The sequence below is a fragment of the Pseudophryne corroboree genome, chromosome 3 (genome assembly GCF_028390025.1).
Source record: "Pseudophryne corroboree isolate aPseCor3 chromosome 3, aPseCor3.hap2, whole genome shotgun sequence".
In the NCBI taxonomy this organism is placed as follows: domain Eukaryota; kingdom Metazoa; phylum Chordata; class Amphibia; order Anura; family Myobatrachidae; genus Pseudophryne; species Pseudophryne corroboree.
The window spans coordinates 76,275,022-76,297,217 of record NC_086446.1 but is presented as its reverse complement, the minus strand read 5'-3'; the positions used below and the strand labels follow the sequence as shown (position 1 = coordinate 76,297,217).

At 46.6% G+C, this 22,196-nt stretch overlaps 1 protein-coding gene across 1 annotated transcript in view; it reads right to left on the bottom strand.

Moving 5' to 3' along the window:
- LOC135054796 (oocyte zinc finger protein XlCOF22-like) overlaps nt 1-20,121 on the bottom strand; it is an 85,610-nt gene extending 65,489 nt beyond the window's left edge. The window contains exons 1-3 of the mRNA XM_063958132.1: nt 20,022-20,121; nt 2,624-2,788; nt 1,953-2,144 (exon numbers count right to left, since the gene is read on the bottom strand). Of these exons, the coding sequence (XP_063814202.1) occupies nt 1,953-2,144; nt 2,624-2,785 (354 nt within the window). The 5' untranslated portion in view covers nt 2,786-2,788; nt 20,022-20,121. The remainder of the gene's footprint in view (nt 1-1,952; nt 2,145-2,623; nt 2,789-20,021) is intronic.
- Between the last annotated feature and the right edge of the window lie 2,075 nt (nt 20,122-22,196).

The window sequence follows — 22,196 nt, the reverse complement described above, 5'->3', positions numbered from 1 at the left end:
AAAGTAAATGTTTGCTTCACGAAACTTGACATCTCTTTGATTATACATTATTGTTGGTTTTTCTAAAAAACTTTTGAAAATTGCATATGAGACGCTTTCTTTTTCTTGCGGCCCACACCAGACTAAAGGCCCATACACACTTGACGATAAAATGAACGACGTCGTTCATTTCAGCCCTCATCAACGACGTCACTCATTATATCGTCAAGTGTGTATGCATCCGACGACCACCGATGCGCGGCCCCGCGGGACGTTAACGACCCTCGCTTATCTGTGGAGCATGTATGCTCAATTTCCACTATGGTCGTTACCGACCAGAGACGTCGTTGAATGTGTATGGTGTGACAGACCAACGACCAACGACCAAGCCACTGTTCACCAGTCCTGTTCCCAGCTCATTATTTTAATAAACTGTTCAGCTTGGATGCTTCAACGATGAATGGTCTATGGTCTTTGGTCTTTGGTCTTTGGTCTTTCGTCTTTGGTCTTTCGTCTTTGGTCTTTCATCTTTGGTCGTTGGTAGTTTGTATGCTCATGTCGTTTGCTCAGCTGTTCAAGGGAAGTTCAAGGGAAGTCGTTAACGATGGTCGTTAACGATGTGTGCATCGTCAAGTGTGTATGGGCCTTTAGACCTTGATTATTCGGCCCAGTTGGGATTTTGAGTTTGACATGCCTGTTTTAGTATATTTAAAAACCTATTTTCCCTGGCTATATCACGACTCATATAACCAATTTACGTCTGGATAATTAAAGTTCCCAATAATTAACACTTCCCCCATTGCTGCAGCCTTTTCAATTTGCTGTAGGTGTTGCGCTTCCTCAGTCACACTAATATCTAGCGGTTTATAGCATGTCCCTATTAGTAGCTTCTTTGAACATTTACCGCCACTTGATATTTTTAAAGGCGTCACTTACATATGTAACCTCTGGTGCGGATTCTATAAAAAAAGGGGCATGGCTTCACGTGTGCTGTCAGAAGGGGGTGTGGCATTCTGGGGTGCCGTCATAAGGGGGCATAGCTACACTTCCCGACCTCTATTTCTATCACTACGGGGGGGAGGGTTATGGGAGGTGCTGGCTTACCCCTGAGTCTGCAGTACCAGCTTCTACACGGTGACAGTAGCCGGGCACTGCACGTAATGTTACAGTGCAGCACCCAGCTCCTGTCACTAGCAGGTCCCAACACTTTGGTGACACCCCTTGGCGGGTGACACCCGGTTGCGAGTCGTACCCCCTCCCCGCACCCCCATTGTGATGCCACTGGATATTTCCACCCATAATGATTATGTTATCATCAGTGCCCTTGTACATACCTTTCTTTAAGTACGGTTTTAAGATTGGCTTAACATAAAGACATACTCCTCCGCTTTTATTTGCCCTGTCTCTCCTGAAAAGAGTATAGCCCTCCAAATGTACTACCCAGTCATGACAATCATCCCACCATGTCTCAGTAATACCTATGATGTCATATTGCTTGATAGAAATTATGTAAATTTTTGTGCTTTCCCTGGTTTACTATTTTTGGCTTTTATTCCCCTTCCCTCCTCTCCACCCCCATTTTTCTTAATGCTTCACTCCTTACTGCTCTCACTGAACCGTTCATAATTTCTTGCTGTTCCCTCCCCTCTGCCGCCTAGTTTAAAATCTCCACCAATCTTCTGACCGTCCTTCCCCCAAGCACTGCTGCCGCCTACTCATTCAGATGCAATCCATCATGACAATAAAGATGGCGCCTGACCGAGAAGTCAGCCCAATGTTCCAAAAAACCAAATCCCTTCTTCCTGCACCAGTCTCTAAGCCACACATTTTCCTCCCTAATCTCCCTCTGTCTCCCTGGGCTAGCGCATGACACGGGTAATAAAGCATGGATATAATGAAAACCTGGACCATTGGGGTGCCTTGAGGACCGCATTTGAGAACCTCTGGTATAATGTCCAATTTCCAGCAGTCACCTCTCCAGTCAGCAGCTGAATGATCTTGTTGGCGAGTTCCTGGATCTTCTGCTGATTGCCTCTATCATGTATTATTGAGTGAGGTAGAGGCTCCGCGATGGAACTCTGAGTCTTACTAAAACCCTCTGACACATAGGAATGGCGGCGTTTGGGTCTCTCAGGCTCATGACAGTGCTTGAAAACTGCCAAATGCTGTTAGTCAAAACAGAAAATACTAAATATTACTTGACGAGGATATTTGCAATCAGCATATAATAATACTTCTAAAATTATTCCCCATGAATTGCATAAATTACATTTTCAGAATCCCTCAGTCAGGTCCCTGTGTTAGCAATAGAAATAAGATTGATGTCACTGTGACACTCCCAGACTCCCTCACCTCCCCAGTCAGGTGCCCTATGTTAGTAATAGAGATAATAGTGATGTCACTACGACAATCCCAGACTCCCTCACCTCCCCAGTTAAGTCCCTGTGTTAGTAATAGAGATAATAGTGATGCAACTGTGACCACTACCAGACTCCCTCACCTCCCCAGTCAGGTCCCAGTGTTAGCAATAGAGATGAGTGATGTCACTGTTACACTCCCAGACTCCCTCACATCCCCAGTCAGGTCCCTGTGTTAGTAATAGAGATAAGAGTGATGTCACTGTGACATTTTCAGACTCCCTCACCTCCCCATTCAACAGATAAATGATCTCCAGGGTGAGGTTCACAATCCGCTCAGTTATTTGAAGCCGTTCATCAGCCATCCTTAGAGTCCGATTATCTGATTTGTATTTTTTTACCAATAGACGGGTGACCTCTAATAGAGATATGGAGGATGTATGTAGCATCACCTAGAAATACAAGACAGAGAACATTATATAGAACAGAGAATTCTTAATGCTTAGGGAACTGGTCTTCTCTAGGATATAAACAGGGTAATGAGATAAAACTGCTGTGCATCACAGCTCACTAGCATACCTCCCAACATTTAGACACGAGAAGTCCAGACATGCCCAGTCTTACCAAACCCTGCCTGATCCTTGGGTAAAATGCTACTAATTTTCATGTAGTCCCTGCCTCTTCTGAGGTCTGCACATCGGGACTGCCCCTCTTAAAATCAGGACTTTTGTCAGATATGTGCTAGTAAGAGGGAAGCATATTGGTAAAGTCATACTTGCCAATATAGCCAGAATCACTAATGGCCATTAGGGTGGACTGGAGACCTGGCACAGAAAAACACATTGTCATGTCTCCGTCCCCACCAGTGTTTTGCAGCGATTTTCAGCATAGTCACTATCAGCAGGAGAGCATGTTACAGCATGTATGCAATATATCTCATTATCTTTTCCTGTGTATATTAATATTTCCTATATGTATTTTTAGCACATACAGTATTTCATATTATTTTTTTGTTTGTAACATAAATCTGTGCGTATATGTCAGTGAAGCTATGTCCAAGGACACAGGCACTGGACTTGGCATGGCCAAAAAATGGGAGCGACCCCCCCTCCTCTCCCCCCATATTTCTCGACCCCTGTCCATCACCACCCTTCAACGGCCTCAGCAAGTCAAACAAGCTGCAGCTTAGGGAGCACTGCCACCAGCATCACAGGCAGATCTGCACATGCATATATCTGAAAACATCGGAGATGTACCTGAACCATTGGGATTGCTGACATCTCTGAATCCGGCCCTCCGTCCCTACATTGGTTTCCGGTATTTGACCAAATCCAAAATAAAATTCTTCTATGGACTTAAAAAGTAATTAAGAGAACTGACAACTGCCTGAGTTTTTTCTGTCTTTGCTCCTAGGGATGACCGATGGTTTTGACCGATAGCGGAGGTCATATGGTTCTCCACCATTGATGTTATAACTTACAGTGCTTCCTCGGGAACTTGCTTACTATTATAATTGTTATCGAAACAGATGTTGGGAGGGACATCTTGTGATCTTGCTGAAATGTTTCAATAAATGTCTACAGGAAATCAAATGAACCGTGAGTGCTGCCATGGCCATCTTTACCTATTGGCTAAATGGGCAGTTGCCCAAGGACCCCAGGATTCAAAGGGCCTACGGCTGATAGCAATGCCACCTGCCGCCGATACCACCAACCCCCCACTGCTCACCTTCCTTCCACACAGCCTCCTCAGTTTGCACTTTCCCAGGGACTCTTGCAGATCCAGAGCCTGATCATCTCACCCATGAGGACTAGTGTGCTCCCTGCCCAGCAGTGTCCTCGGCCCACAACAGCCACCCATGCCAGAGTCTAGATCAATGCAGGACTGAGAACTTTCCCCAAAGAGGTTTGTTGCAGTAGTTCGGCTGCAGAGAACCATGGGACCGGGGAAGATGGCTGACCTCTGCATGCTCATCCACTGCTCGCTGGCTGCCTCCTGTACATCTGCCCGGGCAGACTCTGACTTCTCCAACCGGGGCAAAGTGTAGAAGCTGGCGTCTCACATGAAGAGACTGTCCATGGAGGAGCTGGAGGGTGCTCTCTATGCAGGTACTCAAGGGACACGGTCCCTGCGGGGTGGCTAAATGGGCACAGCTGCCGCCAATACCACCAACCTCCCAAAACTGGAGGATTGGGGAATAACTTACCCCGTACATACATTTAAGGGAGGATGGGAAAGCAAAACCTAAGCATGGTGTTAAAGTGGACGTGCACTGCTACATCTGAGTCCTATCAAAAATAATTTACATATAAATATAAATGTGACCCAAAGCAGTTAGTAAGATCTACTATTTGATGAAAATACACTGATACTTTCTGGGCTTGCTCATGTATTGTGTATTACAAGTGGTTCTATATAAGTGCCCACAATGAACCTTAGTTTAAAATGCATATAGCCACATGAATCACTGTGCCTTATAACCAATGCAGGGAAATGTATACATCTCTGATTTGACCACCCCCCTCCCCAAGAATAACATAACAGCTACATAATGGGGGTAAGGTGCAATCAGGGAGATTGTAAGACTCTTCAGGGAGTCAGGGAGATTGCTCCTATTTCAGGGAGTCTCCCTGGTAATCAGGGAGAGTTGGCACTGTTGGTATGTGTACTTTGGCTTACCATACTATCCCTTTAAATCAGAACACTAATGAATTATGTAGGTTCTCTACCTGCTTAAAACTGTTAGGATATGATGTGCTCTGTACCTGTCTCCTTCTGTGTACCAGTCTATGAGTGCATCCTCTAATGATAGACCTCTGGTGCCAGCAGTCACTCGGAGGTAGAATTATATGATGTAAGTTCCTGTTCCTCCATCCCAGAGAGAAAGTGAGGAGAGTTTGACACACAGTGAGAGACAGAGTCCAGTGTGTACAAGTGTGCAGAGCCGAGACTGGGAGCAGATCTCAGCTACAGAGACTCACAGTGTACTTCCTAAGGAGAAGAGTGAAGTTGTCAACAAAGTGGTGGAGTACAAAAACCTGGTGGAGAATCGGACAGGTTTGAAACTAAAGATCCTGAGATCAGACAACGGTGGAGAGTATGATTACAAAGTCTTAGCCGCATTCCTTAGGAAATATGGCATAAAGCATCAGCTAACTATTGCCTACACACCAGAACAGAATGGCGTGAGTGAGCGGGCAAACCGCACAATTGTTGAAAGAGCATGAACTATGTTAAGTGATGCTGGCCTGGAAGATAAGTTTTGGGCAGAAGCAGTATCTACTGTAGTATACCTAAAGAAACGAGCACCCACAGTGGGTGTCAAAGGTAAAATGACACTTGAGGTGTGGTCCAGGAAAAATCCAAGTATCAGTCATCTTTGTGTCTTCGGGAGCAAAGCAGACTTTGGGATGTTACACGCAAACGTCTTCTTAAATCCAGAGATGTGGTATTCTACGAGACAGCACCACTAACTGGAGCAGTGGAGAAACAAGAAAATGTATCATTGGATGTACAGGCAGCAGAAAGCGTGTCTGAATCTGAGAGTGTCAAAGAAGACAAGTCAGAGAACAGAAGTTCCACAAGGAGCAACAAAGATGTTCCAGCCAAGAAAAACAGTGAGGAGTATGCAAACATAGCTTACTGTGAACCTCAAAGCATACAGGAAGCAAAGTCAAGCAGTGATTGGACAGAGTGGAAGTCAGCAATTGATACAGAACTGTCAACACTACATATCAACTAGACTTTGATTCCGCATTCCTTAATGGAGAATTGATTGAGGAAATTTATATGGAACCACCTGAACATTATGATATGGACATATTCCAAACTGGGAAAGCTTGTCTCTTAAAGAAGTCGCTATACGGCCTCAAAAATAGAGTGGTCGTTGCTGGTATGTAAAGTTGGATGCAGCTTTACTAGAAATGAACTTTGTTAGGTCAGAGACTGATCACTACCTATACTACAAAACCATCAAAGAAAAGTTGTTCATCATAGCTGTCTATGTGGATGATTTACTTTTGGCAGGTCAAGAAGATCACATCACTGACGTCAGGCACCAGCTTTAACAAAGATTCAAGTTGAAAGATCTAGGCCCTGCAACTCATCTATTAGGTATGAAAATTGTACAAAACCTGCAAGAGGGAACTGTCACAATTGACCAACAAACATACATTGAGGCAATAATTTCCATGTACGGAATAACAGATGCAAAACCAGTAAGTACTCCCACTGATAAAAGTACAAAGATGGTCAAGGCCATGTCACCAAGCCAGTTCGCAAATAATCCTAGGAGACAACACTGGATTGCAGTAAAGAGAATACTAAGGTACCTCAAAGCTACAAGTTCACTAAAGCTGAAATTTACAAGATTATTAGATACCAGCTTAAAAATATTCTGTGATGCCAGCTGGGGATTAGATGAGGATGATAGACATTCTTATACTGGATACCTGTTTGCACTAGCAGGTGCAGCTGTAAGCTGGGCAAGTAGGAAACAACCCACAGTTGCTCTTTCTACAACAGAGGCAGAGTACATGGCGCTCACAGAAACTTCAAAAGAAGCGCTTTGGATAAGAGAGACTTTATGTGAATTAGGTCTTCTTTACCACAGTGAGATCATCAACATAAAGTGTGATAACAAGGGAGCAATTGATCTTTCTTGTAGCACAAAGCATCATGGACGGTCTAAGCACATTGCTATAAGACATCATATTATTCGTGAGTTGGTGGAAAACAAGTCCGTCAATGTGGAATATGTTGCAAGTGAAGAAAATATAGCTGACATGTTGACAAAAGGACTGTCATCATACTTGCTACTTGCATTCCTGATGGAATGTGGACTAGAATATGGTTAATGTTGATTTATTCTTACTGTTTTTGCTTCACATTATATTTTCAGTTACAGGAGTGACTTTATTGATTTTTTTGATAAAATGTCATGTTCTTTGAATTTGTGACCGGAGACAGTCTTAAGCGAGGGGGAGTGTTAGGATATGGGCCCTCATTCCGAGTTGTTCGCTCATTAGTTTTTTTCGCAACGGAGCGATTAGTCGCAAACTGCGCATGCGCAATGTTCGCAGTGCGCCTGCGCCAAGTAAATTTGCTAAAAAGTTTGTTTTTTTACTCACGGCCTAATGAAGAAATTTCATCGTTCTGGTGATCGGAGTGTGATTGACAGGAAGTGGGTGTTTCTGGGCGGAAACTTGCCATTTTATGGGTGTGTGCGAAAAAACGCTGGCGTTTCTGGGAAAAACGCGGGAGTGTCTGAAGAAACGGGGGATTGTCTGGGCGAACGCTGGGTGTGTTTGTGACGTCAAACCAGGAACGAAACTGACTGAACTGATCGCAGTGGAGGAGTAAGTCTCGAGCTACTCAGAAACTGCAAAGAAATTTCTATTCGCAATTCTGCTAATCTTTCGTTCGCAATTCTGCTATGCTAAGATACACTCCCATTAGGCGGCGGCTTAGCGTGTGCAATGCTGCTAAAAGCAGCTAGCGAGCGAACAACTCGGAATGAGGGCCATGGTGCACTCTGTACCTGTCTCCTTCTGTGTACCAGTCTATGAGTGCATCCCCTAGTGTCAGACCTCTAGTGCCAGGAGTCACTCGGAGGCGGAGTTATATGATGTAAGTTCCTGTTACTCCATCTCAGAGTGTGGAGAGTGTGACACACAGTGAGAGACTGAAAGACAGAGTCCTGTGTGTACAAGTGTGCAGAGCTGAGACTGGGAGCAGATCTCAGCTACAGAGACTCACAGTGTTCCAGTGCATGCTGCATCATCTTCTCTACCACTGGGAGTCATGCAGTCCTCCATGCTTCACCACCACAGACATCTCCTGATAAGTACCACTACCTAATGCTGTTACCTTGTGTGATATACAGTATATGCTCCTCCTATCAGTGTTACATCTGAGTCACCTGTGTACACTAAATAAACCTGCATTACTGTTTAAGTCTTTAAGTGTGTGCACTGACTTCACTGCACCAGATAGCCCAATACACTCTGCAAACAAATACCAGGTGAAATGCAGGCTTGAAGTCAGCCAGCCACAGAGCCTGTGGAAGTCATGAGGGTCCCAGTTTAAAAGGACAGTATGGTAAGCCTATATATTCTATGTATTGTTCAGGGGAGAAAAAAATACTCTTTTTTTAGGGGCACTCTTGATTGAAAGGTTTCTGATTGGTTGAAAATGTTATCTTTGTAAACCTGTTATAAAAAGTTAAATAAGTTTGTCACTTTAGATTTACTTATTTTTGGTGTTTTTTCATTTATTTGACTCTATCATTTTGACTGTGTACTAACCTCTTGTCTAAATCTCAGCAATATTGTTGACGACAGTATACCATCTCAAACCTTATGTACATTGGAGTTAATAGAGTTTATTCCCTTGTTTTGAAGTGTCAATATATACAGGTTTGTGGAATCTAAATTGATTGTGTGGTCCCTAACTGCGATGGTGAAGTGTTTGAGTAGTTTTTCTTTAGGTAAATTCATGTTTTTAGGACATATAAGGCCTATAGTTTAAAAAAGAAAACAAAAAATGTATATGGGTCTTATACCCACTTACATAACATTCATATCTAATATGCAAGAATTGATGACAAAATCAAACAATTTATTGTACTGCAGCTTCCACAGTACTGAAAAACTGGGAGGCGGTTAATATCCTGACTGCCGAAAAAACCGACACCGGAATCCCAACACCCGTTAAAATTCAGAATTCCAACAGGTTCATGGTACCAATGCTGGAACTCCGACAGCCGGGATCCCGGCCGTTGTGAGTATACCAGCATAGATTACTCATTTTTGCTGGGAGGGAGGGGGGGGGGGGGTTGTTAGGTTTAACTGACACCAGGGAAGTTAGGGTTATGCTGCCGGGGGTGGAAGGTTAGGGTTAGGCTGCGGACGAGGGGGCTAGGGTTAGGCACCACCATGGGGAGGTTAGGGTTAGGCACCACCGGGGGGGGGGGGGGTTAGGGTTAGGCTGTGGGAAAGGAGGTGGTTAGGGTTAGGCACCCCTGGGGGGGAAAAGGTTAGGATTAGGCTGTGGGACAGGAGGTGGTTAGAGTTAGGCACCACCAGGGGGAGGTTAGGGTTAGGTTGTGGGACAGGAGGTGGTTAAGGTTAGGCACCACCGGGGGGAGGTTAGGATTAGGCACCACCAGGGGAGAGGTTAGGGTTAGGCACCACCGGGGGGGGGGGGGGAGGTTAGGGTTAGGCTGCGGACAGGGGGATTAGGGTTAGGCACTATGTGGGGAGGGTTAGGGTTAGGTCGTGGGACAGGAGGTGGTTAGGGTTTGGCACCACCAGGGGGAGGTTAGGGTTAGGCACCACCAGGGGAGAGATTAGGGTTAGGCATCACCGGGGGGGGGGGGGGGGGGCGGGGGAGGTTAGGGTTAGGCTGCAGACAGGGGGATTAAGCAGGGCCGGTGCAAGGACTCCCTGCAACCTAGGCAAATCTTCACCCTAGTGCCCCCTAACCTGCAAAACCCCCTCCCCCCCACCTCCCAGGGGTGATGCAGGTGGCCACTAGGTGGGCTGTGGTGAATTGCATCATTATAGATATACAGAGAAAAGGACTTTTAAAGTGATAAAATATATTGTAAACAAGTTACAAAATTTAGTGACTTTGTTCACAATATACTTTCACTTTAAAGTCCTTAAGTGCCGTCCATTCTTTATATGCTGTATAACACTGTATATGGGGTCTGGTGTGGGTATTTAATTAGGGCTGGGTACGGAATGCCGCCAGTCAGAATACAGACAGCAGCATCCTGACAACCATAATACCGACATTTTAAATGAAATTAATTAACCTTACCCTAGCCCTACCTCCCCGCAGCCTAACCCAAAACCTCTCCGACACACTAATATTCAGGATGCCCCTTTAATTATATGTGCGCATACATAAATATATACGCACATACATATATTTGTATGCTTCTTATTGTGTTCCAACCCCACATCTGCAAGTTCATTACTAACCCGCATACAGACACATCCTTCAGTTTTTTGGTAGATGAATTCAGTGGTGCCCTCCAGTGACTGGCACCCCCTAGGCAGCCGCCTAAAGCTGCCTAATGGTAGAGCCGGCCCTGGGGTTAGGGTTAGGCACTATGTGGGGAGGGTCAGGGTTAGGATGTGGGACAGGAGGTGGTTAGGGTTAGGCAGCACCAGGGGGAGGTTAGGGTTAGGCACCACCAGGGGTGAGGTTAGGGTTAGGCACCACCGGGGGGGGTGGGGGGTGGGGGGGGGGGGGGTGGCTAGGGTTAGGCTGCGGACAGGGGGGTTAGGGTTAGGCACCAACACAGGGAGGTTAGGCGTAGGCTCTAAGGGGGGAGGTTAGGTTTAGGCTGTGGAACAGGAGGTGGCTAGGGTTAAGCACCACCGGGGAGTGGTTGGGTTAGGCTGCGGGACAGGAGGTGTTTAGGGTTAGGCACCACTGGGGAGAGGTTAGGGTTAGGCTGTGGAAAGGGAGGGTTAGGGGGTAGGGGACAGGGATAAAATTAGTAAACTCCACCCTGTTGGGATAACATACTGTACATCGGGATGCCAGCGTCAGTATTTTGACCACCAGCATCCCGTCTGACGGTCATTCATACCGAACCCATCAAACTGCATTCAGATGTAGGCAATCGGGTATAACGATGCAGCCTTTTCTTATAACAGCCTCATAGCCAGTGTTACTATTGTTACAGGAAAATCTTTCTGATGCTAATACTATTAAAACTCTCCTTATATCACGCTCATGGCATATATATAAATTGTAACAGATAATCTCATTGCAAGTTTCTAGGTACATTACTCAATTACACAGAACATTCACAGACTCATAATTCTACCAAATGCAGTTTTTCCAGGAAGATTGCTGTGTTTTGTGTTAGGGGAATATACATATTTTGTGCATTTATCTGGCACAGAGTTATTCTTTACATGCAAGAAATGTAATTAGCATGACATATAAGACCAGCAATCACTGTGTATGCATGAGCTGCAATGATATATTCAGATAGACATTAATCAGCTCCTGACTGTCATTTTTCAAACACAGTCTGTAACATGTAAATTAGGAGTGGATTGACTGGTACTTTATCCATGGGCAAACACAGCGGTGGTTTCCAGTTGCCCGGAAACCCTCCTCCACTTAGCCTGCAGCTCAAATTATAACCACAATAGCAATAGTAAATAATCCGATTACTAGAGCTGCCGACATAACATGCAGTATAAGGGACAGAGCAGAGCTGCTGTACATGCCCAGTGGTAGCAGCTTCTTCTATCAAGTTTGCTGTGTGTGTGGATCTGAGTGCTCAATCAGTGCACTGGACCAGAGAGTAGCTACCAAGAAGAAGAGACAGGAGCCTTACCATGAGGTGGGAGAATGTGTACTTAGAAAGTGCAGTTCTGTCTTCTACTGGTTCTACTATGTTTGTGTATGAGTGAATTAATTTATTATGGGATGTTTAAACTTTCCCTGACCACTTATGTTAATTATATGTCTTAAATATGTTTTATACAGCCTATAGTACAGACCATCTATAGTGTTAATTATTAATACTGTATTCCATACAACAGCCATTGTACAAAAGGACCAATGTGTGTGTATATAATAAGAATTTACTCACCGGTAATTCTATTTATCGTAGTCCGTAGTGGATGCTGGGTACTCCGTAAGGACCATGGGGGTATAGACGGGCTCCGCAGGAGACTGGGCACTCTTAAAAGAAAGATTAGGTACTATATCTGGTGTGCACTGGCTCCTCCCTCTATGCCCCTCCTCCAGACCTCAGTTAGGGAAACTGTGCCCGGAAGAGCTGACATTACTAGGAAAGGATTTGGAATCCAGGGTAAGACTCTTACCAGCCACACCAATCACACCGTACAACTCGTGATAACTATACCCAGTTAACAGTATGAACAATAACTGAGCCTCTCTCAACAGATGGCTCATACAATAACCCTTTAGTTAAGCAATAACTATATACATGTATTGCAGAGAGTCCGCACTTGGGACGGGCTCCCAGCATCCACTACGGACTACGAGAAATAGAATTACCGGTGAGTAAATTCTTATTTTCTCTGACGTCCTAGTGGATGCTGGGTACTCCGTAAGGACCATGGGGATTATACCAAAGCTCCCAAACGGGCGGGAGAGTGCGGATGACTCTGCAGCACCGAATGAGCAAACTCAAGGTCCTCCTCAGCCAGGGTATCAAACTTGTAGAATTTTGCAAAAGTGTTTGAACCCGACCAAGTAGCAGCTCGGCAAAGTTGTAAAGCCGAGACCCCTCGGGCAGCCGCCCAAGAAGAGCCCACCTTCCTCGTGGAATGGGCTTTTACTGATTTAGGATGCGGCAGTCCAGCCGCAGAATGTGCAAGCTGAATCGTGCTACAGATCCAGCGAGCAATAGTCTGCTTTGAAGCAGGAGCACCCAGCTTGTTGGGTGCATGCAGGATAAATAGCGAGTCAGTTTTTCTGACTCTAGCCGTCCTGGAAACAAAAAGTTTCAGGGCCCGGACTACGTCCAGCAACTTGGAATCCTCCAAGTCCCTAGTAGCCGCAGGCACCACAATAGGTTGGTTCAAATGAAACGATGATACCACCTTAGGGAGAAATTGGGGACGAGTCCTCCATTCTGCCCTTTCCATATGGAAGATCAGATATGGGCTTTTACATGACAAAGCCGCCAATTCTGACACACGCCTAGTCCAAGCTAAGGCCAAAAGCATGACCACTTTCCACGTGAGATATTTTAGCTCCACGGTCTTAAGTGGCTCAAACCAGTGGGATTTTAGGAATCCAACACACGTTAAGATCCCAAGGTGCCACTGGAGGCACAAAAGGGGCTGAATATGCAGCACCCCTGTAACAACGTCCGAACTTCAGGCAGTGAAGCCAGTTCTTTTTGAGAGAAAAAGGGATAGGGCCGAAATCTTGGCCTTTATGGATCCTAATTTTAGGCCCATAGTCACTCCTGACTGTAGGAAGTGCAGGAATCGACCCCTCTGGAATTCCTCTGTAGGGCCTTCTCGGCCACACACCAAGCAACCTATTTTCGCCATATACAGTGAAAAAGTCTTGCTGTCACGTCTTTCCTAGCCTTTATCAGCGTAGGAATAACTGCATCCGGAATGCCCTTTTCTGCTAGGATCTGGCGTTCAACCGCCATGCCGTCCAACGCAGCCACGGTAAGTCTTGGATCAGACAGGGTCCCTGTTGCAACATGTCCCAACTGAGAGGCAGAGGCCATGGGTCCTCTGAGAGCATTTCTTGCAGTTCCGGGTACCGAGTCCTTCTTGGCCAATCCGGAGCAAAGAATATTGTTCACACTCCTCCGTTTATTACAATTCTCAGCCCTTGGGTCTGAGAGGAAGAGGAGGGAATATATAGACCGACTGGAACACCCACGGTGTTACTAGTGCGACCACAGCTATCGCCTGAGAGTCCCTTGACCCAGCGTAAAACCTTTTTTATCTTTTTATTGAGGTGGGACGCCATGTAGTCCACCTGAGGCAGTTTCCATCAATTTGCAAAACTGCGTGACGACTTCCTGATGAAGTCACCACTTTCCCGGGTGGAGGTCGTGTCCACTCCCGGAATGAACACTGCTGACAGTGCGCTTACTTGATTCTCCGCCCAGCGAAGAATTCTGGTGGCTTCTACCCTCGCCACCCTGCTCCTTGTGCCGCCCTGGCGGTTTACATGAGCCCCTGCGGTCTGACTGGATCAGAACCGGTTGGTCGCGAAGCAGGAACTCCGCTTGACTTAGGGCGTTGTATATTGCCCTTTGTTCCAGGATATTGATGTGAAGGCAAGTCTGTTGGCTTGACCACAAACCTTGGAATTTTCTTCCCTGTGTAACTGCCCCCCACCCTCGGAGGCTTGCATCCGTGGTCACCAGGACCCAGTCCTGAATGCCGAATCTGCGGCCCTCGAGAAGGTGAGCACTCCGCAGCCACCACAGGAGAGACACCCTGGCCCTGGGGGATAGGGTGATTAACCGATGCATCTGAAGATGTGATCCGGACCACTTGTCCAGTAAGTTCCATTGTCCTTGCATGGAACCAGCCGAAGGGGATGGCCTCGTATGATGCCATCATCCTTCCCAGGACTCGAGTGCAGTGATGCACTGACACCTGTTTTGGTTTTCAATGGATTCCTGACCAGTGTCATGAGCTCCTGAGCTCTCTCTATCGGGAGATAAACCCTCTTCTGGTCTGTGTCTAGGATCATGCCTAGGCGAGGCAGATGAGCTGTAGGAACCAACTGCGACTTCGGAATATATAGAATCCAGTCGTGTTGCCGTTTCACTTCCAGAGAAGGTGATATGCTGTCCAGCAACTGCTCTCTTGATCTCGCTTTTATGAGGAGATCATCCAAGTATGTGATAATAGTCACACCTTGCTTCCGCAGGAGCACCATCATATCCGCCATTACCTTGGTGAAATTGGTAATGACAATCCCGTACCGCAATTCTGAGGTACGCCTGATGAGGTGGATAAATGGGGACACGAAGGTATGCATCCCTTATGTCCCGATTCATTTCAGGCTTGCAATGACCGCTCTTAGCGATTCCATCTTGAACCTGAACCTTTTCAGGTATATGTTCAGGGATTTTAATACAATATGGGTCTAACCGAACCGTCTGGTTTCGGGATTATAACATGGTCGAATAATAACACCCTCTTGTTGAAGGAGGGGACCCTTGACCACCACCTGTTGAAGATACAATTTACGAATTGCAGTTAACACTGGCTCTCTCTCTTGGGGGGAAGCCCGCCGGGTTCTCGGTGAGGGGGCATCTTCTCACAGTCCAGCCTGTATCCCTGCGATACAATTTCTATTGCCCAGGGATCTAACAGGGAGTGAACCCACTTGTGGCTGAACTTACGAAGGCGTGTCCCCACCGGGCCTAGCTCCGCCTGTGGAGCCCCAGCGACATGCGGTGGATTTTTGTAGAGGCCGGGGAGGACTTCTGTTCCTGGGGACTAGCTGTGTTGTACAGCTTCTTTCCTCTGCCCCCGGCTCTGACAAGAAAGGACGCACCTCAGACTTTCTTGTTTCTTTATTCGAAAAGCTGTATTTAATAATGTCGTGCTTTCCTAGGCTGTGCAGGAATATAAGGCAAAATATCAGAATTACCAGCTATAGCTGTGGAGACCAGGCCCGAGAACCTTTCTCCACACAATCCTCAGCCTTCCATATGCCTCTTAAGTCGGCATCATCTGTCCAATGTATATTCTACAGGACACGTCAAGCAGAAATCAACATAGATTTTGTCTCTAGGACCCAGTATACTCATGTCCCTTTGGGCATGCTTTATAATTATATATCTATCACTTAAGACAGCATCTTAAAATATTTATATGCATACTAGGGTCTCAATCTCTGCTGATAAGGTACCTGTCCACGCTGCCACAGCGCTATAAACCCATGCCGACACAATCGCCGGTCTGGGTAGTATACTAGAATGTGCACACTATCTGCAGGATCCCTGAGAATAGCTAGTGCAAACAGGACACCCAAGGGGAAGATTCTCAACACATCCTGGCCCTAGTGGGGAAAGGATACAACCTGAGAATTCTCTTGTGGGAAGCTGCCGTCTCTTGTCTGGAGATTCCCGCTCTTTTTCCTCATGAGAGGAGGGAAATTTACCTCAGCATTCTTCCCCTTAACATGTGTACTCTCGTGTCAGGGACAGATGAGTCATCAGTGATATGCAATTCATATTTTATTCCAATAATCATATATTGAATATCTTTTAGCCCTCTTGGCTGTAACTTTGCATTATCGTAGTCGACAGTGGAGTTAAACTCCGTGTCGATACTTTGTTATTTTGGATAGTGAACATAGAGAGACTCTGAAGGACTCTGTGACATAGGGACAGACCAGGGTAGATTTCCTTTCTGTTCCCTAACCTTTTGTGCAATAATTTTACCTCAGCACTTACACATATCCAAACAGGTGTCGGCGTTGTCGACGGAGACACCCTCCCACACACATATCCGCTCTATCACCTCCTTAGAGGAGCCTTTTACCTCAGACATGTCGACACACACGTACCAACACACCACACACACAGGGGATGCTCTATTTGAAGACAGTTCCCCCACCAGGCCCTTTGGAGAGACAGAGAGAGAGTATGCCAGCACACACCACAGCGCTATATAATACAGGGATGTACACTATACTGAGTGATTTTTCCCCTATAGCAGCTTATATACACAGTTTTGCGCCTAAATTTATGTGCCCCCCTCTCTTTTTTACCCTTTGTGTACCAGGATACTGCAGGGGAGAGCCTGGGGAGCTTCCTTCCAGCTGAGCTGTGAAGAGAAAATGGCGCCGGTGTGCTGAGGAAGAAGGCCCGGCCCCCTCAGCGGCGGGCTTCTGTCCTTTTATGTACTTTAATGGCGGGGGTTACTGTACATATACAGTTTATCAGACTGTATTATGTGCTTTTCGCCAAGTAAGGTAATCTAATTGCTGCCCAGGGCGCCCCCCCCAGCGCCCTGCACCCATCAGTGACCGGAGTGTGTGGTGTGCTAAGGGAGCAATGGCGCACAGCTGCAGTGCTGTGCGCTACCTTAATGAAGACCGGAGTCTTCAGCCGCCGATTTTCAACTTCTCTTCGTTCTTCTGGCTCTGCAAGGGGGACGGCGGCGCGGCTCCGGGACCGGACGACCGAGGACTGGGCCTGTGTTCGATCCCTCTGGAGCTAATGGTGTCCAGTAGCCTTAGAAGCCCAAGCTAGCTGCAAGCAGGTAGGTTCGCTTCTCTCCCCTCAGTCCCACGTAGCAGTGAGTCTGTTGCCAGCAGATCTCACTGAAAATAAAAAACCTAACAAATACTTTCTTTTCTAGGAAGCTCAGGAGAGCCCCTAGGGTGCATGCAGCTCTGGCCGGGCACAGATTCTAACTGAGGTCTGGAGGAGGGGCATAGAGGGAGGAGCCAGTGCACACCAGATATAGTACCTAATCTTTCTTTTAAGAGTGCCCAGTCTCCTGCGGAGCCCGTCTATACCCCCATGGTCCTTACGGAGTACCCAGCATCCACTAGGACGTCAGAGAAATATATGTATGTTCAAGGTCTGTATTAGATTCTTCAACCACTCCACCAGACTCCGGCACTTGCTTCAATGTTATGCAGAGCGGGAGATTGTGGATTGCTTTTTGAACCCCCCCTCTAAAACTCCTGCATTTGCGCATGTAATCTCACAATTTTACCTCTCTTTGATAAATACCCCTAAATGTTCCTTAACCTCTTCAGGGACAAAATTTTAATTTTAGATATATACTATATAATTGAAAGAGTTTTAAAACATATATTTCATTGAAAAAAGATAATACAGCGCAGTACAGGGAGGGAGCACACACTACATAAAGCACAGTACAGGGAGGGGGAGCACACACTACATACAGCACAGTACAGGGAGGGAGCACACACTACATACAGCACAGTACAGGGAGGGAGTACACACTACATACAGCACAGTACAGGGAGGAGGAGCACACACTACATACAGCACAGTACAGGGAGGGGGAGCACACACTACATACAGCACAGTACAGGGAGGGGGAGCACACACTACATACAGCACAGTACAGGGAGGGAGCACACACTACATACAGCACAGTACAGGGAGGGTGAGCACCCACTACATACAGCACTGTACAGGGAGGGGGAGCACACACTACATACAGCACAGTACAGGGAGGGGGAGCACACACTAAATACAGCACAGTACAGGGAGGGGGTGCACACACTACATACAGCACAGTACAGGGAGGTGGTGCACACACTACATACAGCACAGTACAGGGAGGGAGCACACACTACATACGGCACAGTACAGGGAGGGGGAGCACACACTACATACAGCGCAGTACAGGGAGGGAGCACACACTACATACAGCACAGTATAGGGAGGTGGTGCACACACTACATACAGCACAGTACAGGGAGGTGGAGCACACACTACATACAGCACAGTACAGGGAGGGGGAGCACACACTACATACAGCACAGTACAGGGAGGGAGCACACACTACATACAGCACAGTACAGGGAGGGAGCTCACACTACATACAGCACAGTACAGGGAGGGAGCACACACTACATACAGCACAGTACAGGGAGGGGGAGCACACACTACATACAGCACAGTACAGGGAGGGGGAGCACACACTACATACAGCACAGTACAGGGAGGTGGTGCACACACTACATACAGCACAGTACAGGGAGGGGGAGCACACACTACATACAGCACAGTACAGGGAGGGGGTGCACACACTACATACAGCACAGTACAGGGAGGGAGCTCACACTACATACAGCACAGTACAGGGAGGGAGCACACACTACATACAGCACAGTACAGGGAGGGGGTGCACACACTACATACAGCACAGTACAGGGAGGGAGCACACACAAGTAGTGAAACACAAACACGGGACTAGCACATCAGAATCTGTCCAAGTGGCCAATCCGCCCCTGATTACATACATAGCCACCACATTATATACATAGCCACCACATTATATACATAGCCACATCACACATATAGCACTGCATTACATGTATAGCACTGCACTACAAAAATATCACCACATAACACGAATAGCACCACATAACACGAATAGCACCGCACTACACGTATAGCACCGCATTATACAAAGAGCACCTCATTATACAAATAGCACCACATTACATACGTAGACACTGCATTACATACGTAACCACTGCATTATATATGTAGTCACTGCATTACATATGTAGCCACTGCATTACATATGTAGCCACTGCATTACATAAATAGTCCCATCACCATGGACAGACATTGGGCAGCTATAGGGCTGAAGGACGTTGCATTAGAGATTGTCCCAGGGCTGCCAGTGAGTGCTGCCTGATCAGATGACATCCTGAGAACAAGGTTCTGTTCAGTCCCCAAACCATACAGTGTGACCGGGGTCGCCCTAACCCTTACACCAACATGATAATGCAAATAATGTCATTAAAAATAACGTCTCTGTGGGTGTAGTGAACCCGGCTCCGACCATCGCTATGCTGCTGCTCCCGGGCCGGGCTCATTGAATAGACCTTTGGCCGGGGTCAGGGAGAGCATGCTGCTGCGCTGGTTAACTTTCTCCAGGTCCCCCCGTTGGTAGAACAGCTTCACCACTTTTTATGGCTAGCGGCACCTGGAAGTCCTTTCTAGCCTAACTTACGAATTGCGTGCCAATGAACCGCAAGTACTGGAAGCAGTGTGAGCCAGCCCAGCCTGAGTGTGAATCAGCCTGGCTGAGGGGGATGTGGGACCAGCCCATCGGAATCTGTCATGGTGTCCTGGTGGGCCAATCCGCCCCTGATCTTGGGACACTCACAACCAGAGCAACTGCATTGATACATATTTAAAAAAAAAAATTATATATATAAATATATATATATATATATATATATATATATATATATATATATATATATTATCATCATTTTTGTTTTATTGCTTGGCCATACATATATGTTTTAATAAATACATTTTTTTGCTTTACTATGATAATGTCTGTTAGTTTATAACCTAATTGAGCAGTGCCTCTTAGTAAACGTTGCTTGCACTTTTATTTGCCTCTTAATTAGAAGCAGCAGAACTAATCAGGTATTAAATATTGAAATTAGATTACTCACCAAGTTTTTCTGTGTACATATACAGTATTTTGCTTTTTCATCAGGATCACAAGTAAAAAAATCACTCAATGACTGTAAGCAAATTCTCTACAGCTGCATGCAGTACCATAGACAAGGCAGACTTTGCCCTTTTGATCAGAGAGCAGTGTGACGTCCACCCTAGAGGCGTGGCTTGTGTTGCCATGGAGACCAGCAGGCTTGTATTCCACAGGTCAGGAAACGCTTGTGTTCCAGCAGGGAGGCGTGTCTGTGGAAATGTAACAGAGCAGTAACTACCATGGGTATAGTTCAGTAGGTCGGCAGTATATAGGTCAACAGTGTCTACAGATGTGCCTTCATTCAACTAGCCTCAATACGCCATGCACTGCGAGATGCCTGGCGTGAGTGAGCCGACAGCCCTTCTAACATTGGGTGTCTTTTATTGCCGAAAATGCATCTTATTCCCACCGCTATGGATCAAAATGCATTAGGTCGACATGGTTAAAAGGTTGACAAGAAAATGGTCATCACAGCATGTAGTCGACATGAGTTCTTCACAATTTGTTATCACTTTTATAACCTTTTCATATTTTACCATCCACGTGGACTACGATTGGGACTGGTAACCTGTGCCGAGAGCAGCAGTAGTGGAGCAAAGCACCTTGCCCGAAGCATGGCGAGCAAAGTGAGCCACGCAAGGGGATACAGGCCCTCTTTCGGAGTTAATCGCTCGCTAGCTACTTTTAGCAGCCGTGTATACGCATTGTCGCCGCCCTCAGGGGAGTGTATGTTCGCTTTGCAAGTGTGCGAATGCCTTTGCAGCCGAGCGGTACAAAAACAAAAGCCCTGTAGTTACTTATCCTGTGCGATGAATCCAGCGACGGAGGTCCCGGAATTGACGTTAGACACCCGCCCTGCAAACGCCTGGACACGCCTGCGTTTTTCCTTCCACTCCCAGAAAACGGTCAGTTGACACCCACAAACGCCTTCTTCCTGTCAATCTCCTTGCGATGGGCTATGTGAATGGATTCTTCGCTAGAACCATTGCAATGGGCAGACTAGATGGGCCAAGTGGTTCTTATCTGCCGTCAAATTCTATGTTTCTATGTTTACCCGTACGACGCGCATGGGCATTGCGGCGCATACGCATGCGCAGTTTTGCCGTTTTTTTTTACCTGATCGCTGCACTGCGAAAATCGTCAGTGAGCGATCAACTTGGAATGAGGGCCACAGTACACTAATTAGGGGTCCATGTGCAAAAAATTGACCACATATGCGGCATGCCTGTATTCTGTGTGTGACCGTGCCTGTATCTGCATACGACATGCTACATTACAGTGCTTTTCTGGAAATCACTGTAACGTAGCATTTTGTATGTAGATACAGCCACGGTCACACACAGAATATAGGTGGTCATTCCAAGTTGTTCGCTCGCTAGCTGCTTTTAGCAGCATTGCACACGCTAAGCCGCCGCCCTCTGGGAGTGTATCTTACCTTAGCAGAATTGCGAACGAAAGATTAGCAGAATTGCGAATAGAAATTTCTTAGCAGTTTCTGAGTAGCTCCAGACCTACTCACAGATTGCGATCAGCTCAGGCCGTTTCGTTCCTGGTTTGACGTCACACACACGCCCAGTGATCGGCCAGCCACTCTCCCGTTTCTCCAGACACTCCCGCGTTTTTCCGCACACTCCCAGAAAACGTCCAGTTTCCGCCCAGAAACACCCACTTCCTGTCAATCACACTCCGATCACTTCAACGATGAAAATTCTTCGTTCGGACGTGAGTAAAACTACTAAGTTTTGTGCTAAAATACTTAGCGCATGCGCACTGCGAACCATGCGCAGTCGCATTTTTGCCTTAATCGCTCCGTTGCGAAAATCGGCAACGAGCGAACAACTGGGAATGACCCTCATAGGCATGCCGCATATCGGGGGTAATTCCAAGTTGATCGCAGCAGGAATTTTGTTAGCAGTTGGGCAAAACCATGTGCACTGCAGGGGTGGCAGATTTAACATGTGCAGAGAGAGATAGATTTGGGTGTGGTGTGTTCAATCTGCAATCTAATTTGCAGTGTAAAAATAAAGCAGCCAGTATTTACCCTGCACAGAAATAAAATAACCCACCCAAATCTAACTCTTTCTGCACATGTTATATCTGCCTCCCCTGCAGTGCACATGGTTTTGCCCAACTGCTA